This window comes from Arachis duranensis, chromosome 3 (assembly GCF_000817695.3).
Source record: "Arachis duranensis cultivar V14167 chromosome 3, aradu.V14167.gnm2.J7QH, whole genome shotgun sequence".
NCBI lineage: Eukaryota > Viridiplantae > Streptophyta > Magnoliopsida > Fabales > Fabaceae > Arachis > Arachis duranensis.
In genome coordinates, this window is record NC_029774.3 from 84,581,504 (window position 1) to 84,601,354 (window position 19,851).

The 19,851-nt window shown below is 35.2% G+C and overlaps 4 protein-coding genes across 6 annotated transcripts; all 4 read right to left on the reverse strand.

Annotated features, from left to right (window-relative positions):
- Window positions 1-1,781: 1,781 nt before the first annotated feature.
- LOC107479703 (probable E3 ubiquitin-protein ligase RHA4A) lies at window positions 1,782-3,860 on the reverse strand. Its single transcript, XM_016099802.3, has 3 exons — window positions 3,408-3,860; window positions 3,066-3,151; window positions 1,782-2,275 (listed from the first exon to the last, which is right to left on the reverse strand). The coding sequence occupies exons 1-3, from the start codon at window positions 3,645-3,647 to the stop codon at window positions 1,987-1,989; spliced, it is 615 nt and encodes a 204-aa protein (XP_015955288.1). The 5' UTR covers window positions 3,648-3,860; the 3' UTR covers window positions 1,782-1,986.
- Window positions 3,861-5,931: 2,071 nt separating this feature from the next.
- Window positions 5,932-6,932, reverse strand: LOC107479697 (30S ribosomal protein S6 alpha, chloroplastic). The gene is made up of 2 exons (XM_016099799.2): window positions 6,508-6,932; window positions 5,932-6,371 (listed from the first exon to the last, which is right to left on the reverse strand). The coding sequence occupies exons 1-2, from the start codon at window positions 6,847-6,849 to the stop codon at window positions 6,132-6,134; spliced, it is 582 nt and encodes a 193-aa protein (XP_015955285.1). The 5' UTR covers window positions 6,850-6,932; the 3' UTR covers window positions 5,932-6,131.
- A 759-nt stretch (window positions 6,933-7,691) lies between these two features.
- LOC107479704 (uncharacterized) lies at window positions 7,692-11,730 on the reverse strand. 3 transcript variants are annotated; one of them, XM_016099803.3, is made up of 13 exons: window positions 11,299-11,729; window positions 10,933-11,221; window positions 10,618-10,692; window positions 10,389-10,486; window positions 10,019-10,265; window positions 9,662-9,759; window positions 9,263-9,503; window positions 8,754-8,870; window positions 8,579-8,635; window positions 8,414-8,503; window positions 8,292-8,317; window positions 8,050-8,133; window positions 7,692-7,939 (listed from the first exon to the last, which is right to left on the reverse strand). In XM_016099803.3, the coding sequence occupies exons 1-12, from the start codon at window positions 11,401-11,403 to the stop codon at window positions 8,053-8,055; spliced, it is 1,524 nt and encodes a 507-aa protein (XP_015955289.1). In that variant the 5' UTR covers window positions 11,404-11,729; the 3' UTR covers window positions 7,692-7,939; window positions 8,050-8,052. The 3 variants fall into 3 exon arrangements, 2 of the variants coding, with proteins under 2 accessions (XP_015955289.1, XP_052115490.1); XR_008007305.1 differs by having other exon boundaries at window positions 7,923-7,939; window positions 8,292-8,513; window positions 11,299-11,730; XM_052259530.1 differs by lacking the exon at window positions 7,692-7,939 and having other exon boundaries at window positions 8,048-8,133; window positions 8,414-8,513.
- Window positions 11,731-12,016: 286 nt separating this feature from the next.
- Window positions 12,017-14,119, reverse strand: LOC107479705 (bidirectional sugar transporter SWEET4). The gene is made up of 5 exons (XM_016099804.3): window positions 13,884-14,119; window positions 13,757-13,793; window positions 12,695-13,073; window positions 12,496-12,615; window positions 12,017-12,410 (listed from the first exon to the last, which is right to left on the reverse strand). Exons 1-5 carry the CDS (start codon window positions 13,933-13,935, stop codon window positions 12,237-12,239), a joined length of 762 nt encoding a protein of 253 aa, XP_015955290.1. The 5' UTR covers window positions 13,936-14,119; the 3' UTR covers window positions 12,017-12,236.
- Window positions 14,120-19,851: the final 5,732 nt, after the last annotated feature.

The following is a 19,851-nucleotide window of genomic DNA, read 5'->3' on the forward strand; positions in this document are numbered from 1 at the left end:
ATTCCAGTTGTAGGAGTCACTCTTAAGAAAATATGGTCACCCTCGCTAAACTCTAAGGGCCTACGCCTAATATCTGCATAGCTCTTCTGTCAACTTTGAGCAATTTGAATCTTCTCTCGAATGTGCTTAACCTGCTCAGTAGTCTCTTGTACCAATTATGGCCTTAAAATCCCACCTTTCTCCTTGTGATACCAGCATAATGGTGATTGACATTTTCTTCCGTAGAAGGTTTCATACGATGCCATCCCTATACTTTGTTGATAACTGTTGTTGTAAGCAAACTCAATCAATGGCAAATACTTGTCCCAGTTACCCTACTGATTCATCACACAAGATCTCAACATATCTTCTAAGGTGTGAATCGTTCGTTCTTCCTGCCAATCAGTCTGTGGGTGATATGTTGTACTCAAATACAACTTTGTTCCAAAAGCTTTCTGTAGTGCTCTCCAAAATCTAGAAGTAAACCTCGGATCCTTGTCTGATACAATTGATGAAGTATCCCATGCAATTGTATTATCTTCTGAATGTACGATCGGGCAAGTTTCTCCAAGGTATAGCTAATTTGAATTGATAGAAAATGCGCTGATGTCCAGCAGAAGTCCTTGGTAATCTAATGACAAAATCCATCGTGATCTCTTCCCACTTCCATTGTGGTATCTCCAGTGGCTGTAAGGTTCCTAGTGGTTTCTGGTGTTCTACCTTAATTTTCTAGCAAGTGAGACATTTCGAAACATATGTAGCTACATCCTTCTTCATCCCCGGCTACCAGAACATCTTTTTCAAATCTTGGTACATTTTAGTCTTTCCAGGATGCATAGAAAACTTACTTTCATGAGCTTCTGTCAGAATATCCTTTCGCAAGTCCTCTTGAGCAAGTACACAAATTCTGCCCTTACATCTCCATATTCCTTCTTTATTTTGACGTACTTCTTCCGGTTGATCTGCTTTTATCCATGTTAACAATGCCAACATTCATGAATCCTGAGTCTGAGCTTGCTGAATGGCTGTCTTAAAGGCCGTGATCATTTTTTTTCTTGATCATCATCCACAATATATCTAGATTCTTCCGACTTAAAGTATCTGCGACTACATTCGCCTTTCCAGGATGATAACATAACTTAAAGTCATAATCTTTCAAGAATTCCATCCATTGTCGCTGTCTCATATTAAGGTCTTTCTATCAAAGATGTACTTTTCTATGGTCACCCTTTTTTTAAATTTTTTACCATGACAAAAAAAATTGACCATAGATCTAAAATATATATATATATAATTTATTTTCAGTTATAAGAAGCATTATTTATATAGATATTTAACTTTTTTTATTACATGGTGCTGACTCGATGAGTTTTCTTAGAAATAAATTAACTATAATTAAAAATTATTGGAGTAATATGTTAGTTTTCTTATCAAGATTATCCAACTGTTAACAAATTAAAATTAAATTATAAACACACAAAAAATATTTAAATGAGAATGTCGTTAAATCAGAAAATATGGTTTGTATAGAGCACATCCCCACATATGAGACGTTTTAAAGGTTTGAGTTGATTATTTAAAATAATTTTAGCTTTAGTTACAATAAATACCATATATCTATAAATACATAATATTGTAAAAGAATGAATCATAAAGTAACATACAATTATAAATAAAATAATTTTTTCCCAAAATTCAGTGGGACAAATACCCCCTCACGGCCTTACCAATGAACATGGGGTCCGTCCCAGCTGGCACCAATATACACCCAACAGGAATTAGTATAGTGCACACACATACCATTAAGTGAAAGGTGAAACGTTTCTATTTATGATGGTATCCATCGTCGTCATGGCAGCAAATTATTGGCACATCAAATTAGTTTCATGAAGGGCCAAATATACAATTACTTGATTGATGCTTATTGGTTTTGATTATATGAGTAGACATTTTTGTTCCGTTCATCAATTGAAAAGGCCAGGGTAAGTGTATTATCGGATTCCCTTATTAAGTTGTGTTTATTGAGGAAGCAGCAGCGGGTTCATGTTCTGGTCGAGGAGGAGGCAAAGATACGATGACGTGTGATGGCGAGCCACCTTGGTGCTGCGGTGGTAGGACTGGAGGATTGTTGAGAATGAACTTGGTGGTGGTGGGGATGATGGAGCATCTACATAGTGGGCATGTGGAGTTTGATCGAAGCCAGTTGTGTATGCATTCTATGTGAAACACATGCTTGCAATATGGAATCTGTAGAACCTCCTCTTTTACCTCAAATTCTCCAAGACATACACAGCATCTGTTCAATTCACAACACAAATTAACATAAATTGATTATGCATCCATCAAGTTATCATTCTTTAATTTTTACTTAAATTAAATGGACCAAATTAAAACACACTGAGTAAGGAAAAGTGAATACAAGAGGGACCATCATGAAAAAGAAATATCAAAAAATTCGTAAAGTGCAGTCCAGCATTTTCGCCACTACGCGAATTCAGACAGCATCTATCCTTGAAAATTTGGGCTCTTGCTAAGCAATAAGCGTTGACACGTGGCGGATTTGTTAATTATTTATTTTATTAATTCAATCCTGCTGAGTCATTTTTCAAATTGGCATTCTTTATAGAACTTTGCACAAGAAAGTCGTTCTTGATATATTCGTTAATCTTTTTACCACCTCCTTTTTTCTTCCTGGAACGCTTTTTGCGAAAATAATGGATGTCATAAACGATTCTTAAAGCTTTCGAAGATTCTGCCGCTAATAACACATTTCAACTTTAGAAGAATATCATTCGTTTCAGAATAGCATTTTACGGAACACAAAGACGTGGTGCAGATTAGTTAAATGAAACTATACATCAATAACGACAACAATATGCGTGGAATGTAGGAATTCGGAACAGTTAAATGTGAAAACACATCGGATGTACATGAATCTGAGTCCAAACTCCAATAGGATAGAGATAGAATAGAAACCACTAGCTAGCAATAGCTACAGCTAAAATTCTTTCTTCCAAGGGTAAGAATAAGATACAATTAAACAAAAAAAAAAGTGTGCGTGAGAAAATTAAAGAGAAAATACTTACAAGGAGTCCCTCGATCTCAGTTCCTCATCAAATAAAATTCTTGGAAGTTTGTCCAGAAATTGCAGCGTCAGATCTAAACGGTATGGCTGTGAAACAACAACAAAGTATGTTAAAAAGGAAGACGTTAATACTATCTAGTTTACGTAATTAACAACAAAAGGCTAAATTTGTCTTTTAAAATTATGATATTTAGTAGTGAAAAACGTATATAATAATAAACAATGGATTAGTGTTTATTTAGTATATTCATGTTAAACTATTAAAAACCCTAACAGTAAAATAATATGTATGAAGACGAAGAATGCATGCGTGTTGAAAAAGGGAAGAAATAATGTTACTTACCGAAGAAGGATAAGGGTAGGGAGCAGTTTGAGGATCGGGAATTGTAGGAAGTAAGTGAAGGGGAGGAGAAGAGAGAGAGGAAGCCCTTCTCTTGAGGTAGAACAAGTAGAATAGGAGAACCAGAATTATGGAGAACAGTATTGGAATCGAGAAAATGAAGGCCTGGTACAGCTTTAACTGAAGCTCCTGAGGATACATATGTGGAGACGCCGTTGGAATTTCTGTTTGTGAAACACCCATCGTCACCAACAATAATACATATACATATAACAGTATGTATGTTATTGTTAATGTTACTTGTGTTTCAGTTAGAATGCATTTGACCACAAAAAGGACGACAGATATATAGATGCTAAAAACTGTTTCTTGACGAGTATAGGAGAGGTGTATGTGTATATGATGATGATGTTAATAGCACGCTACATATTCCATCTTTTTTTTTTTTTTGAAATGATGGGATTTCTTTGTCATTATCCACTGCACACACTACTTTGAACCACCTGAGCGAGTGACTGAGAACTAAGAACTAAACTTATTGTGGATTTGAACTCTGAACCTTCTTTTTAATACTAGTTAATTGATAGGCAAATTTTGATTTGACGCTACTAATTAATATATAGTATAGTATTATTTCTCATGCCTTTCGTAAGTGATGATTTATTCAGTGATCATTGAAACGATAATGGTAACCTTTTTAGATTTTATTCTTCTTCAATCAGGGTGACGAAAATGACACATTTGCCACTACATATCCTTTTGTCAACACAAATATGATGGGAGGACAAATTCTTAGTTTCTTTTTTCCTTCTTTCTTTTTTTCTCATATATATTTTAGATTTTTCTTCGGCTCATTGTACTAATTAGTGGGCTAAATATATGCCTCAACCAAAGTCCAACAACAGTTTTTTCGCATTGAAAGAGATTCCACGAGGAAAAGGACAGGGTGTATCCTTCTCCTCTTTTGTTAGTTACCTATGAAAAAGTTTTCGTCCATGTTTGTTCCGTGGTTTATACTTTATACTTTATAGACCTGGACATTTAAAATTTACAAATAACTCAGACCAAAAAAGAAAAAAACAAAACAAATATCCATTATTTCAGTGAATTATACAGTTATTTACTATGACAGTGTCTCGAATTATCTCTTTTAATGATAATAAAAATTAAAACCAAACTTACCAAACAAATTAGACAAAGATTTAACTCAAATTATATAAATCAACATGTGTTCTATATTAAGGAAATAGCTATGAGAAGAAATATCTTGGACCATGAAAGATCAGGAGAAACTCTTATTTCTTTTCAATCTCAATGCTATTTCAAGGTTGCATTTGCCACCGTTCCTACATGCCTACCTACCTACCTAGCTTGGTGTAACTTTTACTTCTCTCTAATATTGTAAAAGAACACATGCATTTTGAAACTAAGGAAGAGACGTGGAGCTAAGTAGATGTATATATATATACTCTGATCATGATCACTATTGTTGGTGGAATATGAAGCAACTAAGCTCTTTCGCTCAAAGTGGGTTTGGGATCAAATCTCAAACAGCTCCATTACATCAGATTCTCTGTCCCAGTGGGTACGAATAAAGAAGTTTATCGTCTTGCACCTTTTTTTCAATTATATTTTATATATACATATATAAGCAAAGTGCTTCAACTTGCTCATTGTGACCTATTACCTAGAACTAGCTGATTGGATGTTACTATGGTAGTAAATCCTTAAGGTAGCACTCAAATCAGTGATTCTGAATTTAAATATTACGATTGAAAATAGTCTGTCATCTCAAAAGAAAGCAAGTTGCTATCAAGAGATCTTCCTCTTATACAATGGAAAAGTTAAAATGTAAAAGTAACTTACTTGTAAAGCAAACAACGAGACATCGAAGGGGCGTTGGAAGAAAAAGAGATTTAGGGTCATAGTGGACGTTAACAGGGTTGTCCACCAATGACTAGGAGGGCTATCAAGTATTACTAAATATATTATACTATAATGATGCAACTCTGGACTTCCAACAACATGAGCGTGATACTGATAGGCATAAAACTTGATGGCTTCTTGAGCCTTAACTATACCATAATCATCATTCCAACTTATGTTCAACAACTTTCCCAATTGAATGATGTTTCTATCTGATAATAACAGCATACCAGTGTCCAAATACCTATTTTTAGAAAACAGAATACTCTAGTGTCTTTTTAATTATTGAATTAAATTTATCTACTGATCAGTGCAAAATCACAGCACTTTTTTCATCATACATACTAAAAACCTGCATGATTTGAATACAATTAAGCCAGCAGATGTACAGATGATTGAAATGTACAAACATCAACTCGGTCCTGTCCAGCATTGAACACTAATATTGCTAGTTATGCAGTGAATTGAAGCAGATAAAAGAAAAAAACTGAGGAGCAAATACACATACGTAACAAGAAAGGGGCTACAAGAAAAAGCCATAAGATATTGCACTTTTGTGCCTTGTGTCAAGATAAAGAAAAGGGTTTTGCAGATTAAGGAATAAAGAGAAAAGGAGTCACAGACAGACCTTTTTCATTCCAGTAAATGACATGGAATTCATAAGAGTTTGAATATAAAATCCGAAATAGTTTTATAACTCTACATATGTTGTAAGTGAATTCGACCATATTAAAAAAATACAAGAATCCAAATGAAAATGAGAAAAAAAAAAGATAAAGAGTGACATTTTATGGTGAGTAACTAATATTTCCTTTTCCTAATTTTGAAAGTGGATGAACGGATGACATTGTCATCAGCGAGGAGTGTGTCCTCAAGAATGGTAATGGATTCAGGCTTGGTGAAGTAGGTGAAGAGAAGATAGATACCATCCAAGTAAGTGTTGGACTCTCCAGCTCTGTTTTTCCTCCTTATGCTATATGCAAGTGGAATTACTCCTCTGTTAAATACCTCCACATACATGGCACCCCCAGCAACAAGCAGCTGCAAATACACCCATCAATTTCAGTCAACTCCCATCTTAGCTTAGTCCTTACCATTTCTAAATTCAAATGTGAATGATAAAGGAACATTCAGCTAAAACATAAGCATGTAGCACAAAGGGTTAGGATATAAATACCTCCTCGTACTTCTGGGTGAGTGAAAGTCTCTCATCCTCGGACATGTCAGGCCTCAAAACCGCCATAGTTTCGTATTGCCTGAGTCCGGGTGGGCACTGGGGTTCCTCCTTAGGTTCGGTAGCTGTAAAGCCAGGCCCGGGAGTGATGGGGTCGTCCTCGGACCCGAATCCAGCGCCTTCGAAGAACGAGTCAGAGAAGTCGAGGGTTTGGGCTCTGAGAGGGAACCCGGATAATTGGGTTCTCTTTTGGAGAAAGGGAGGCTTGTGCGAAGGAGATAGGGAAGTGGAGAGAGAGTTGGAGGGGGGGCATAGTAGAATGGACAGAGAAATAGAGGACGCCATTGTTGCTTGGCTGCTTGCACTCTCTGTAGAGACAGAGTACTGAACTGAAATGATGTGGTGTGGTGGCAATGAGATTATACTTTACCCACAAAAACAGATAACGCAAATCCGAATTCTGCCAACGCCTAGGGCCCGGTTAACGGGTTGGCCCAAACATCAAAGTCTTATTTTGATGTTTCCTTGTATAAAAAGTAGTTAGTGAAGGAAATGAGAGTTGAACCCACAACCTCTCTTACATAATAACTTATAATAAGTGAACAACTACTAAACTAGTTAGTTAATTTAATAATTTAAAGCATTAGTTTTTTATTTTTTATGTTATTAATACGTATAAAATTCAAAATAATTGAATTTTATATTTATTTTGAAAAAATTTGATATTTCTGCAGGTAGGATAGAGTAGAATAGGATTTAGAATTTTAGAGTGCGAGTAGAGTTAGGGTTTAGAGATTCTCAACCTACGGATAAAGTAGAATAGAGTTTTAATGAAATTTTCAACCGCAAGTAAGATTAGGGTAGGGTCACCCTATCCTACCCTACCCATTGTCAGTCCTAATAAAAAGTATTAACTACTACAATAACGATTTTTATTTCAAAAACTAATGTAAACACATTCTAAATCCTGTTTTTTTCTTTTTTGTTTTGTTTTGTCTTGATCAAATAAAAGATCAGAATCTGAGGAATGTTATTATATAATCTAATCCATTTTGCTAAACTTATCAATTCATGTTTAATTCTTTTTCATATTATTTTCTAATATTTATATATCTAAGTATATAATCTAACTTTATAAATAATGATGAAACCCCAAATATTAATATCAAGCATGGATTTTGGGGGGATTAAGTGAAATTTTGTCCCTTGACTTTATATTACAGTCCGTAAAACAGATAGTGCATGGAAATTACCAGACCATGTTTGAACTAGTTCAACTGATTTTACTGACTATCAAATAAAAGGTAGACATCAATTCTAGCTATTTTCAATTCTCTTATAACGATAAGCGATCGAAGAGTGGTTTAGTCCTGCCTTCCTTATCCACCCCACCGTTCCACCAATTAGCTGAAAAACCAATGCCTACCTTGCACACCTGCATGCATGTAAAGGACACGGTAAAACACAAAATGTGTCTAGTATAGCGATTTCCTATAAAAGAAAAAGATAATAATAAGACTAGACCCATGCTGCAAGAAGCATTACCTGTTAAAATCCAAGGTCAAAGCTTGGGAACGATTCATCCTTAGGACTTTCACTTTCATTGATGATGACGTGATCACTCGAAGTCTATATGAATAAGCCAACATCAGCGGGATACAAATATAACTCAAAAAGCAATATTTTAAAATTGAGACAGCTGAATATATGACCAGGCAAGGCAAGGCATTGCTATCGGAAATAATGGCACATGAAAAAAAAATGCAAAGCAATCAAAGAAAACAGACCTGTTGGGGAATTATTTTGGCACTCCCTGTTAAGCAGAGTCAACTAAGAGTTACTTAAGATATTATTATAACGCATAGCTACTGAGAATTTAGTCAAAATTTGCAAGCTCCATTTGACTTGCCTTTAGAAAACGAAGAATCGAGGGATTTCACAGTCCCAGTTGATCCGCAGTCCACAGTATGGAGGCATGACCCATGGCTTGATTGGCCACCTATAGAAATCTAATATAATCACATGAACAGGCCCTGAGAAGCACGCTAGCATCTAGTTATGTTTACTATCTAACCTATGACGGAGCTCTCCTGAGGCGTAGGATATTGTAAAATGGACAATATTTGATTGGCTGCACATATACCAGAAATCAGTCACATTCAGGTCCTTAAGTTGATAAAGAAAAACCCTCTAAAATGCATCCTCCTTGCAGATAAGAGTCACGCCAAAGGCAACCATTAAGTACGAACCATCACGTAAAGCCTTAACTGGTAAGACTGTCCTCTCTGACTTCATATCTTCTTTCCCTGGAAAGAGACAGTTCATGCTTGCAACTTGCTCAATACAAGACTTACTTGGAGGTTGTCCTGCAATGTTATACACAAGGACAAGGTCAATATAGCAGTGAATAGCCGGGAACATATAATCCTTATTAAGTATTAACTATCTTTCCTGAAAGTATATAGAAGGAGGCTATGTTAGTATTTGCAATCCACTTCTGAGATATATAGATACTTGTTAATCTATAGTTCTTTCAGGAAAAGCAAACTAAATATTAGAAAAAAAGAAATTTGACCTGAATGAGCAGAAAATGTAGGCAATGGACAAGAAAACCTAACATAATGTGACAAAGGGTGTAAAATGAGAAGGAAAAAAAAGAGGGAGGGGGTATAGATAGTAAATTCAAAAACGTTCAGATGAAACTTCTAAATGTTGTCATAACTACATACTTGAAACCTCTAATTATTCAAGAACTAACCTTTAGAAACAGGTAGATTGACCTTGAGAAGGTCATTTTGTCCATGTCTTAGTATTCTTCTCTGAACAACAGTATTACTATCAGTCTCTTGCTCATTCATCGGAGATTGATGGCTTCCGTCAGGTTCGCCAACTTCAACTAAATGTCCATCAAACTTTAATGATTCACCGGATCTTACAACTTCATCTTTCTTTAGGAACCTTCGTTCTAAAGGTCTTTTGCTTAAATCATATAAAACAACCTGAAAAAAATAATTGAAACTATGCCAAGCTTAAAAACAGAACATAAGACATCAACTAAAGTTTTTTCAGGATGATAACAGACAAATCGATGACACATAAAAGACACTTATGGTCTTCTGGAGATAACAAGGAATCCACATCAAGTGCAAAAATTAACCTGCCTCCCACGAGATCCACAAAATTCAAGTTCCAAAAAACCATCATGATACTTCTTGGCCTTTTTTGTTAATTGTGCTGTATATAGGACCTGCCATTCTAAATTGAAAAGAAAGATAAAGCTGAATAATGAAACCACACAGGAACAAATAAAACAAATGCATAGGGGACTAGATGGCAAAAATTAAATAAGTACAGTAAGAAAGTAGAAACAATTTCATGGTAAATATATGCAAATGGCATACTGCAGATTAGAGCTGCAAAGAGTAAGAACAATGGGAAAAAAGGTAGTACGGCATCTTAAAAAAGAGCTGAGAAAATATAAAACTTTGTCAAATCACAAAAATTGTTAACTAACCCCTTTTTCCAACAGCTAAATTGGTTTCATTATCAAGAGAAATATGCCGCCTGTCCACCTTCTCTGTGCTATCAACATTAGTTAAATTCTCTCCTTTAGCACTACAACCTGGTTTCTTATTTCCTTGACACTCACCAATGTCGATCAAATATGCATCAAACGAAACTGATTCACCAGGTCTAATCACATCATCTTTCCTTAAGAACCTGCTGTCTAAGAGTTTCCTGCTTTCATCAAACAGCATAATCTAAAATAGAGACACAGACAGCAGGATTGCAGGAGTAAGCATTCATTAAAGAAAAAGGGTTAATTATGTATTTACTAACTGATTTTTTTTATGTATACAAGAAATATGGGTTTAAAAGTCAACCTGTCCTCCACGAGACCCATGGATAACTAGCCGTAAAAATCCATCATGGTACTTCTTTGCTTTCTGAGTTAGATGTGTAGTGTATAGCACCTGCCACTCTAATTGGAAACAGAAATTTTGGATTGTTTGGATATAAAAAAGAAAAAAAGAAAAATGGAAAATTACTTTCACTTACGCAAGACAGAACTACGAAGTATGTAAACTGAAAATTATTTGATGACAGACTAACCTGTTGAGCTAGGTTTTGTTGTTTCCGAACTGATCTCTGGTGACCCATACTTCAACAGCTCTCTCTTCTTAAATTCTGCAATGTTTAATACACCATTTTATAACTACAAATCTACAATGCAGCTCAAACAAGAAACTATTGCTAACCAACTGACGTGGTTGCAAGGTCCATCGCAGCATATCTTAAAAGATAAACCAACCACTTTCAAATTTTAACATCTTCAATTACTTAAAATAAAAACGAACCAAAAAGTCAATCTACCGAATTAACATATATGCAATAAAAGATTAAATAAATAAGCTTGGCATTATGAACCTTTGATAAGTCGTTGAGATGGACTGAGAGGCTTCCGTGTTTGTGCAGTGTTCCCATTCGCATTGATTTTGGTGTTCGTAACGGTAGGAGTCCTGAATATTCTTGAAGCAGTCTTGTGTTTTGTAGGAAGCTTGGGGTCAGAATGGGGCTTGTTGTGTGGCCGGCCCTCAGGATCGCCAATGTCGACAAGGTAGCCATTGAACTCCAAAGTCTCACCAGAGGCAACGGTTTCCTCTGTCTTCAAGATCCTGCACACCAAGAGTTTCTCGAACTCATCGTAAAGCGCCACCTGCACAGCGAATTAATTGCGCCTGATTGGATTTGAAATTGAAGGGTAGATAAGAGAAAAAGAGGTGGGATGGAGACCTTGTTGGTGGAGATTTGGAGGTGAAGGAATCCATCGAGGTAGAGCTTGCGTTTCTGTTTGATGTGCTTTGTGTAAGTCACCGACCATCGTTTCGACTCTTCCATTCTACTCTATTCTCCCCTCAAACCAAAAGCGCAGAATAGAATGAGTTAGGAAATTCCAAATGTAAAGAGCGCGGGAACTGTGACTACGACTGAAGCCCGACAAATGGTTGAGTTTTTTAGTGGGAAGCCCAATAAAAGGGTTGATCTACTGTACGGAGAGGTCCGGCCCAAACCGAGACGGCTTAGCTTGCTTGTTTCGGTGCAGTAATGGAGTGGAAGTTCTGTGCTTCGCAGTTTAAGGAACCTCCCTGGCTCCCTCAAACCCCTCAGATAGGATGCTAGTCTGTTAGCGCTAATCGATTAGTTATTTTTACCTTACCTAGACACAATGGGTATCATTACTTACTTGAATGCACTGTTGAGAAGCAATTCTCTGTCTTGCTTTTTATCTTTAATTTAGCCTCTACCCTTGGTGGCTTTCACTTGCCTTTTAAACTTTCCCCTGTTCTAATCAGTTGATTACTATTATTATTGGGTTGTATTACAGTGGGCCTCTCAATTCTATTCTTCGGAAAAAGGCTCTTCATTGCAAAAAGTTGAAGGATATTTTTTTTTTATCTTTGTTAATTACCAATTAGGTAATACTTGTGCAAAGAGGCATTGAGCAGGGGTATTTTCAGACTTTCATCGTTAACTTCCATAAGCATACACTTAATTTCTTGGTACTTGCATGTGTGTGACGACTCCCTCGGAAGCTAGAGTACACACTGGTTACATATTAATTTTCGCCCAAAAGATAGAGGGCATACAACAGCGGAAAGAGAAAAAATAAAATAAAAAGTGGAATAATGACGATAACGATAATAATCAGCATCAGCATGATTTATAATTGATCACGATGAATAATTAGGCTTGGATTCTTGGCCGCCATCACGAACCTCCACCTGTGAAAGGTTCACCTCCCCGTTGGCTTTCCTTGCTGCTAATTGCTGCTTGGTTGACTTATAATACGTGGCATAGAGAATAAGCTGCGCCGCCGATAGCAATGTGCCAAGTCCATTTGGTACCTGTCAATAAGATTGATCCAGTTCATTAACTGGTGGCATAGAAATGAAACAAAGAAAAGAGGGGCTTGTATGTAGTTGTATTTACAGTCATGAATGGATCGAAACGAATGAGAGCATAAGTGGTCCAAGCCACACCGTTCCCAAAGGACGCCAGAGAGATGGAAAGGGGCATGTATTCAACGCTTTTGGTCTTGACCACCAGTTTCTGGAATGGAATAATGGAATGGCATGAGTATAGCGTAGAGTGGTTGTTTTGGATGGTGAGGTGTATAGTTATTACTTACCATAACGGCCAAGGGGGAAGCATACATCAAAATGTTGAAGACAATGCATGTGGATCCGACAAGCTGAGAGCGTCTGTTGAGGTTGTGAAGCAGGGTTAACGTGATGAGGGAGAGAACCGTAATGAAAATGAGTTCCACCATGAGCCACATGAAAACCTTGAGCCTCTTGCTGCGTTCGCAGTACATCAAGAAAAGGGTGACGTAGATGATCTCGATCACGCAACCTGAGCCGTTGATGGTCACGACCAGCAGGCTGTGTGGGTGCACCATAGGTAGCCCGTAGAGGGTCCAAACCATGCAGTTCGCTAACGTCGCTAGGTATGGCGCAGGAGAATACTGCTCCACCGAACCTCTCTTCCATATAGCGACAAAAGTTGGTCTGTTACATTACATATGCAATGCTTTTTCATTCAAAATGGCCCAACAACACATGCATCGTGCATACAAGGACAACGCAAATCCTAACAATCTTTGCGTAATGCTTTAATTTGCTTAGCCCCAAATTTTAATTTAATTTGTGCATGCTTTTGACATTTAACATACATACGGTAAGGTACGGTAACTTGAAAGTAGAAGATCGTATCATCTTTCAGCAAAAATATCCATAAACTCTTCCCCTCCCCCCACCAGTACACCACACAAAAAAAAAATTAATCAACTCAACTGATCTCCCCACCCCTCTCACAACTCCCAATATATATATAGTAAGTAGTCTTAAAGACTTAGAAGTAACTTGTAGTTGTACCAACCGTATCTAAGAAAGACTCTATTGTTCAAGTGAAGTAAATAAAGATTTATCTTTATCTAACCAAAGTAATTAAGTACTTAAAATTGGTTACTTACTATACAATCAAATTAAATATCAATGAAACCCGTTAAATCTTAAAATCCAATGATAGAACAGCACAAGCAATACTAATTAATTAAGTGTTTTGCATCATCCTAATTAAGACATTTGTTTCCCTTTTATTCTAGGAAGATCAGATGAAGATGAAAATTAACAAAAATATGACCTCATAACAAAGGATAGTTAAGAATGAAGGCCAAATATATTAAACTTACACTGGGGACAAGAACAGGAAGGCAGAAATTATGTTTCCTGAGGAAGACAAAAGAAAGTAATTAAGATCAATGATGATGTAGTAGACAGAATCAAAGTAACTAATTAATTAGAGTGCTTGAGAGAGACCTAAGATGCCGACAACAGTTCTTGCGATTTCTGCTGAAGCTGCTGCAGTCATGGCTGGTGGTAGCTGAATAATGAGAACAGAGATCGAAGTGATCAGCAATTAGCAGAGGGTGGTACCTTGAAGAAGAGGATGAAACTACAATAAAAAGTTAAATCGAGTTGAGTTTGGTGTTATCCAAATTAATCTGGTTGGGTCATGTCATCTGCATGATTTATTAGCCTAAGTGAGTGTTTGCTCTCTCCTAACTTATAGTGCCCAAAACCTTACTCATTCACCAGCTATATATACACATACAATATATATTCACATACAAAAAGCGGTCGATTAAATTTCCGAGACACTCTCAGTGGTTCTAGTTACAATGATACTATAATTGTACACACAACAGTACAGTATTCATTTCCCCCCGTTACGTGTCCCATTCCTTCCTATAAACAATATCGAAGATATCACATCCCAAATTAGTGATGGACTCCTATTACTTAACCAACGCATGTAAACAAAAACAACTTAGGAAACTCTCGAGTCTTGAATACAGTAAGACCACAAAACTAATATTATAATGAGAAAAGTTTAACGGAAAGTATAATTTATTATTTTTAACTATTAATTTAATTTTTTTAATTTAATAATTTAATAATATATTTTTAATTTATATTTTAAATATTATTGATTAACTATTAATTAAAGAAAAATTATTAATTTTTTAGTATTTTTTAATTATAATAGGCAATTCAATAATATTTGGGAGACCATAAAAAATAGCACAAACTTATCTTATTTAATATTTATTAATTGTCGTTAAAATTAATAAATGTTAAATAGGATAAATTTAAGTTGTTTGTACTGATTTTTTATTATTTCTTTTATATTACTGTAGTCAATTTCAGATAATATTATATTAAATTATCAAATAAGTTTAAGCTCATTAATAGAAAAACTTTTATTGAGTTTGAATTTTAGATTTTTTTTTCTTGTGTTGAATGTGATCTTTAAATATTAGATGTGTAATATTAATTATCAATATCTTTTCTTCTTTTAATTAATTTGTTAACCAATTTCATGAGTCTTTACAATTAGTCAAGCTAACAACAGAGAGAAAGGATCGAGTTCTTTGAAAATTTGGAAAATAGGTGTTTATTCAACTAATTCTTTTGTGTAGATTTTGTAGAAAAAATATTTTCAGTGAATATAAATTATAGCTTCACTAGTAATATCACTACAAAAAAAAAACGTTGAATACCATTAAATGTACCGATAGATTTAGCAAGAGTAGTTATTGATGAATTTAACGACATATTTTTCAATGGCTACAAGTGTAAATTCGTCCCAAAAAAATTTTGCTATTGGATTCCATATAATCCGTCCCTATTTCCAACGGTAATAAAAGGCACAAAAATTTATTTTATAAGCACCAATTTACCGAAAGATTTATTGTCAAAAATTTCCGACGATAATGTGAATTAATAAAATGCAGCATTTTGGACAATTACCAGTACATTACCGTCGAATTTATACGTTAATAAATTCGATGGTAAAATTGAATGAAATTCGAATTTAGAAATCATTTTCCCCCACTTCTGTAATGTCACCCTCTTCTCACTCCTTCTCTCTCACATTGGTTCTCCCTCTCCTCTCCCATTCTCACCAGAGATCTAGACATCACTGCTGCTGTCTCGTGGGTCGTCATTGCTGCCAGGTGCCAGATGTCGCCATCGTTGTCTCAGGTTCTATCTCCATGTTGTTGCCTCGTGAGCCGTCGCTGCTACTGGGTTCCAGCCGTCGCTGTTGCTGTCGGGCTCTAGCCGTCACTCTTGTTGCCTTAGGTTCTTCCTCCAAGTTAGTGCGAGTTTTTTCTATTCTTCAATTTGTCAATTTTTAGGTTTAGGTTTCTTTAATTTTTTTGAATTTTATATGTATTATATATATTTTTTATTAATTTTGTATTTGATTTTTTTGTTTTAAAATATAAATTTGTTTGAAATTTTAATTATTTTTAAAATTTTTATTTTAAATTTTGTGTTTAAATTCTTTTTTATTTTTTTAATTTACTAGTAGGATATTTCAATTTTAAAATTGATGTTTAAAATTTGTAATTTTTTAAAAATTTGTGTTTAAAATTCATGTTTTTATTTAGATTTATTAAGGTTAAGTCAATCAATTTAGGTAGTTAACTAGCGTTAACTTTGTTTAGTAATTAGATTATTTCAAGTGAATTAGGTTTTGTATTTTAAATTAATATATTTGTATGAATTAAATATTATGTAAGTTAAATGACTTTTTGAATTAGTTTCACTTAGTAAATTTATCAAGTCGTCTTTTATTACTAGGACTATTATTTTGTTTGAGATCCATTAGAGTTCGCTTCTTTCATAGTTTCTGTAGTTATATTTTGTTGGTTGTTCGTGCAGTGCTCAAATTGGTTTATTCTCTATCTCTAAATATAATGAATTGTTTGAATTTTATGTCTGACTTACTTTTTCTAAAATAGAATTTTAGGATGGAAGTAGGAGAAAGTTGCCTAGTGACGCCTTCTCGAAACCCTTGTTTACTAAAAAATTATGGAGTAATAAGGAATTGTGACTAGAACAACTAGGAATTGATGTTTGCTTGAATGGGTGATTGTTTTAATTAATGCTTGCAATTGTTTCTTATGTGAAAATTTGATAAAAAATTTTTGTTGAAATCTTTGAGTTAAAGGAAAATTCTGTCGAATTTTCTTTTAAACCCTTGTTTTGTTTGTAAAAAAATAAAAATTAGATTTGGAGAAGGCTTCTAATTATAGATGAAATTCTATCAAAATTTTTAAAAAAAATCTAAATATAATTGAATGATGAAATTAAAAACAAGTCTTTTTCGAGACATGATATAACAAAAATGAAAGACACAGCAAAATTTAAATCGAATTTGAAGTTCATAGATTTGTTCAAATTTGATTTAAACTACTAAAATAAGAAATCTAATCAGAACTAAATTTGAATTTATTTTTGATATGCTCCAAAATGTATCTCTTCCTACTTCTTCTATCTTAAGTAATTTTTGAATCTGAACTAATTTCAACTAACTTTGTTAGAAGCGGTTTAGATTTAGAAAACTCTTCCTACTTGATTTTTTGAATTTGAACTAATACCAAGTAACGTTGTTAGAGGTGGTTTAGATTTAGAAAACTCTACATGTATGCAAGCATTAGTTGTTTATATTGAGGTGTTCGTATAGTAGGATTTGAGTTGTAGGTTGTGATTTGGATTAGAGCCACTGATTTTTGAAGTATCTTTGAATTTTATCTTATTATGTTCCTGCAGTCCTACCCAGTTGCTGTATTATTTGGGGCTAATCCTAAAGGGCTTTTGCGTGTAAATTCTTTTGTTTTATGGTTTTGTGCAAATATTTTTGTTACCATATTAATTTTGTGACTGGTGTTAATTGGTATGCTCTTTATAGACATGACGACAAGCATAGGTGTCACGAATCGGCCTCGTAATTTGGATAGAAGGAGGGCGTCTACTGGTATTCCTTGAGCTTCTCAGCCATCACCCTCTATTCTGACTACCCCTGGGACTTCATAGGTAATGGGTGCACAGGATTACCTGTTCATCATAGTCCCTAACCCCAACTACGTGGCTCCTTCTGCTGCGCTAACCCCGCCACCTGGAAGTCACCTAGCTACTTCACTATAGTGGACTCCTTCACCACCTCCATTCACTTAGCAACCCACTACTTCAACTACGACACCACCTCCTCGTACATAACTTGAGTGCCACCTCTTGGTTTCCTTCTTTTCTTCATATGTAGCTTGGAAAAAAAGAGAATGAGAGAAAAAGGTTGAAAATTCCATAGTCGGCAATTTTCTAATGTTCGATCTTTTGGTTCTAAAACTCCAACGAAGAATCTAAACCAATTAAAGTGTCGTCTCTTCCTCCTCTTTACAATCGTACTAGATTTGTCAACGTGAGAAACTTTTTCCTGAGCTTGTGAATAAAGATTTGGTTATATATATATATAACATGATGAGGTAAGGTTTGGTAAATTTATTATAAACAAAATGTGTTTTGATGCTGAATTATGGCTAAATGTCTAAGGTTTGAAACTGAATGTTTTCATGACATTTTGACAGATTCTGGTGAATGAATTTTTGGGAGCTGGGCGCTCTCTCTCTTTAGCAACTTTGGGCGCTGGGCGCCCTTCATGGGACCTCACCTGGGCATTGGGCGCCCAATCATGAAATATATGTATATGAGCGATGGGCGCCCAATCATATACATGCTCGAAGGCGTTGGGTGTATGATGATTGGACTTTTGTGTGGTCTAGAATTTCACAAATGAATTCTCGTTGCAAGTATAGTTTCTAAACCAACAATAATCCTTTCATACAAACATTTGTTTGTCACAAGTACAAACCCCTAAAAATAATAACCGAAGTATTCAAACCTCAGGTCGTTCTCCCTAGGAATTGCAATAAAGTATTCTTGTTATTGGTTATGAAGTATGTTTGGGGTTTTTGAGATAATAGACAAGAAATATAAATGGCAAAGGAAATAAACTAACAACTAACAAAGCTCTTGGCAATGTATGAGAACTAGAAGTCCTATCCTAGTTATCCTTATCAATTGTGATGAGAATTGTTCATTGCTCCCACTTGGTTAACCCCTAACCATGGAGGAGAGTCAAGTGGATGAATTAACTTGATTCCACAAGTCCTAGCCAATTCTTAAGGAAAGACTAGGTTTAGTGGCCTTCAAGTCAATTAGCAATCTCTAATTATCAATCAATAAGAGAGTTTGATAACTCAAGTGTCACTAATTGCTCTACCTAGGCCAAGAGGAACAAAATCTAACTCATAACTAGAAGAAACATTTCAACAAACACATAGAAGGCAATAAAGGCAAACATTATTAATTGCAAGAATTAAAGGAATCTACAACTACAAGAGCAAGAGATCAACAATAGAAAGGCAAAATAATTATGAAACAACAAAGAACTTATCAATTACATTGAGAGAATTCATAAAGCAAAAGGAAAATTGAAGCAAGAGAAGAAGTAGATCTAGATCTAAGAGATTAACCTAAACCTAATCCTAATTCTAGAGAAAAGAGAGAGCTTCTCTCTCTAGAAACTAACTTTCTCTCCAAAACTAAAACTAAAACTAAAATAATGTGTAAAGTGATTCTAATGTGTTGACTCTCCCTCGAATTCTGCCTGAAATAGCCTCAAAAATGAGTTGGATCTGGGCTTGGGAAGCCAGAATTCGCCCCCAGCGTTTTGCCTTTAAGTGAGTCACGTGCGAGCATCGACACGTACGCGCAATATACGCATACGCGTCACTTGACAATTTTCTATTCACGCGTACGCGTCATGTATGCATATGTGTCGCCATGCAACGTCACTTCTATGCGTGCGCGTTAGCTGCACTTGCGCGTCGATGAGTTCATCCCAAATCCTTAATTTTTCATGGTTTCTCCGCTTACATACTTTTCTTCTTCATCCCTTTGATCCATTCCTAGCCTTTCCATCCTGAATTCACTAACAAACATATCAAGGCATCTAGTGGAATCAAAGGTGAATTAATATTGACACATTAAAAGTCTAAAAAGCATGTTTTCATTCTTAAGCACAAATTAGGAGACAATCATGAAACCATGCTATTTTCTTGGATAAATGTGGGTAAAAGGTCATAAAATCCTCCAAAGTAAGCACAAGATAAACCCTAAAAATGGGGTTTATCAACCTCCCCACACTTAAACTATAACATGTCCTCATGCTAAATCAAGAATGAAACAAAGGGTGTCGACATTTATTCAATGCAAATTGACTAAATGTTATCTATCTACATGCAACTATTTAAATTAATGAAATTGCTCGGTCAAAACAAATTAATTCCCAAGAGAACATTGATGAGCGGATAATTTGTACGCTTTTTGGCATTGTTTTTAGTATGTTTTTAGTATGTTTTAGTTAGTTTTTAGTATA

Coding starts and splice junctions, on each gene's coding strand:
- LOC107479703 (XM_016099802.3), bottom strand. CDS start 3,647: ATGGGTGTTTCACAAACAGAAATTCCAACGGCGTCTCCACATATGTAT. Junction 3,152..3,407: donor CCTACCCTTATCCTTCTTCG/GTAAGTAACATT, acceptor GTTGTTTCACAG/CCATACCGTTTAGATCTGAC. Junction 2,276..3,065: donor CTGAGATCGAGGGACTCCTT/GTAAGTATTTTC, acceptor TGAATTGAACAG/ATGCTGTGTATGTCTTGGAG.
- LOC107479697 (XM_016099799.2), bottom strand. CDS start 6,849: ATGGCGTCCTCTATTTCTCTGTCCATTCTACTATGCCCCCCCTCCAAC. Junction 6,372..6,507: donor TCACCCAGAAGTACGAGGAG/GTATTTATATCC, acceptor GTGTATTTGCAG/CTGCTTGTTGCTGGGGGTGC.
- LOC107479704 (XM_016099803.3), bottom strand. CDS start 11,403: ATGGAAGAGTCGAAACGATGGTCGGTGACTTACACAAAGCACATCAAA. Junction 9,504..9,661: donor GTGGATCTCGTGGGAGGCAG/GTTAATTTTTGC, acceptor TATTTTTTTCAG/GTTGTTTTATATGATTTAAG. Junction 8,134..8,291: donor CCAAAATAATTCCCCAACAG/GTCTGTTTTCTT, acceptor TTATTCATATAG/ACTTCGAGTGATCACGTCAT.
- LOC107479705 (XM_016099804.3), bottom strand. CDS start 13,935: ATGACTGCAGCAGCTTCAGCAGAAATCGCAAGAACTGTTGTCGGCATC. Junction 12,616..12,694: donor CTTCCCCCTTGGCCGTTATG/GTAAGTAATAAC, acceptor ATTCCATTCCAG/AAACTGGTGGTCAAGACCAA. Junction 12,411..12,495: donor GTTTCGATCCATTCATGACT/GTAAATACAACT, acceptor TCTTATTGACAG/GTACCAAATGGACTTGGCAC.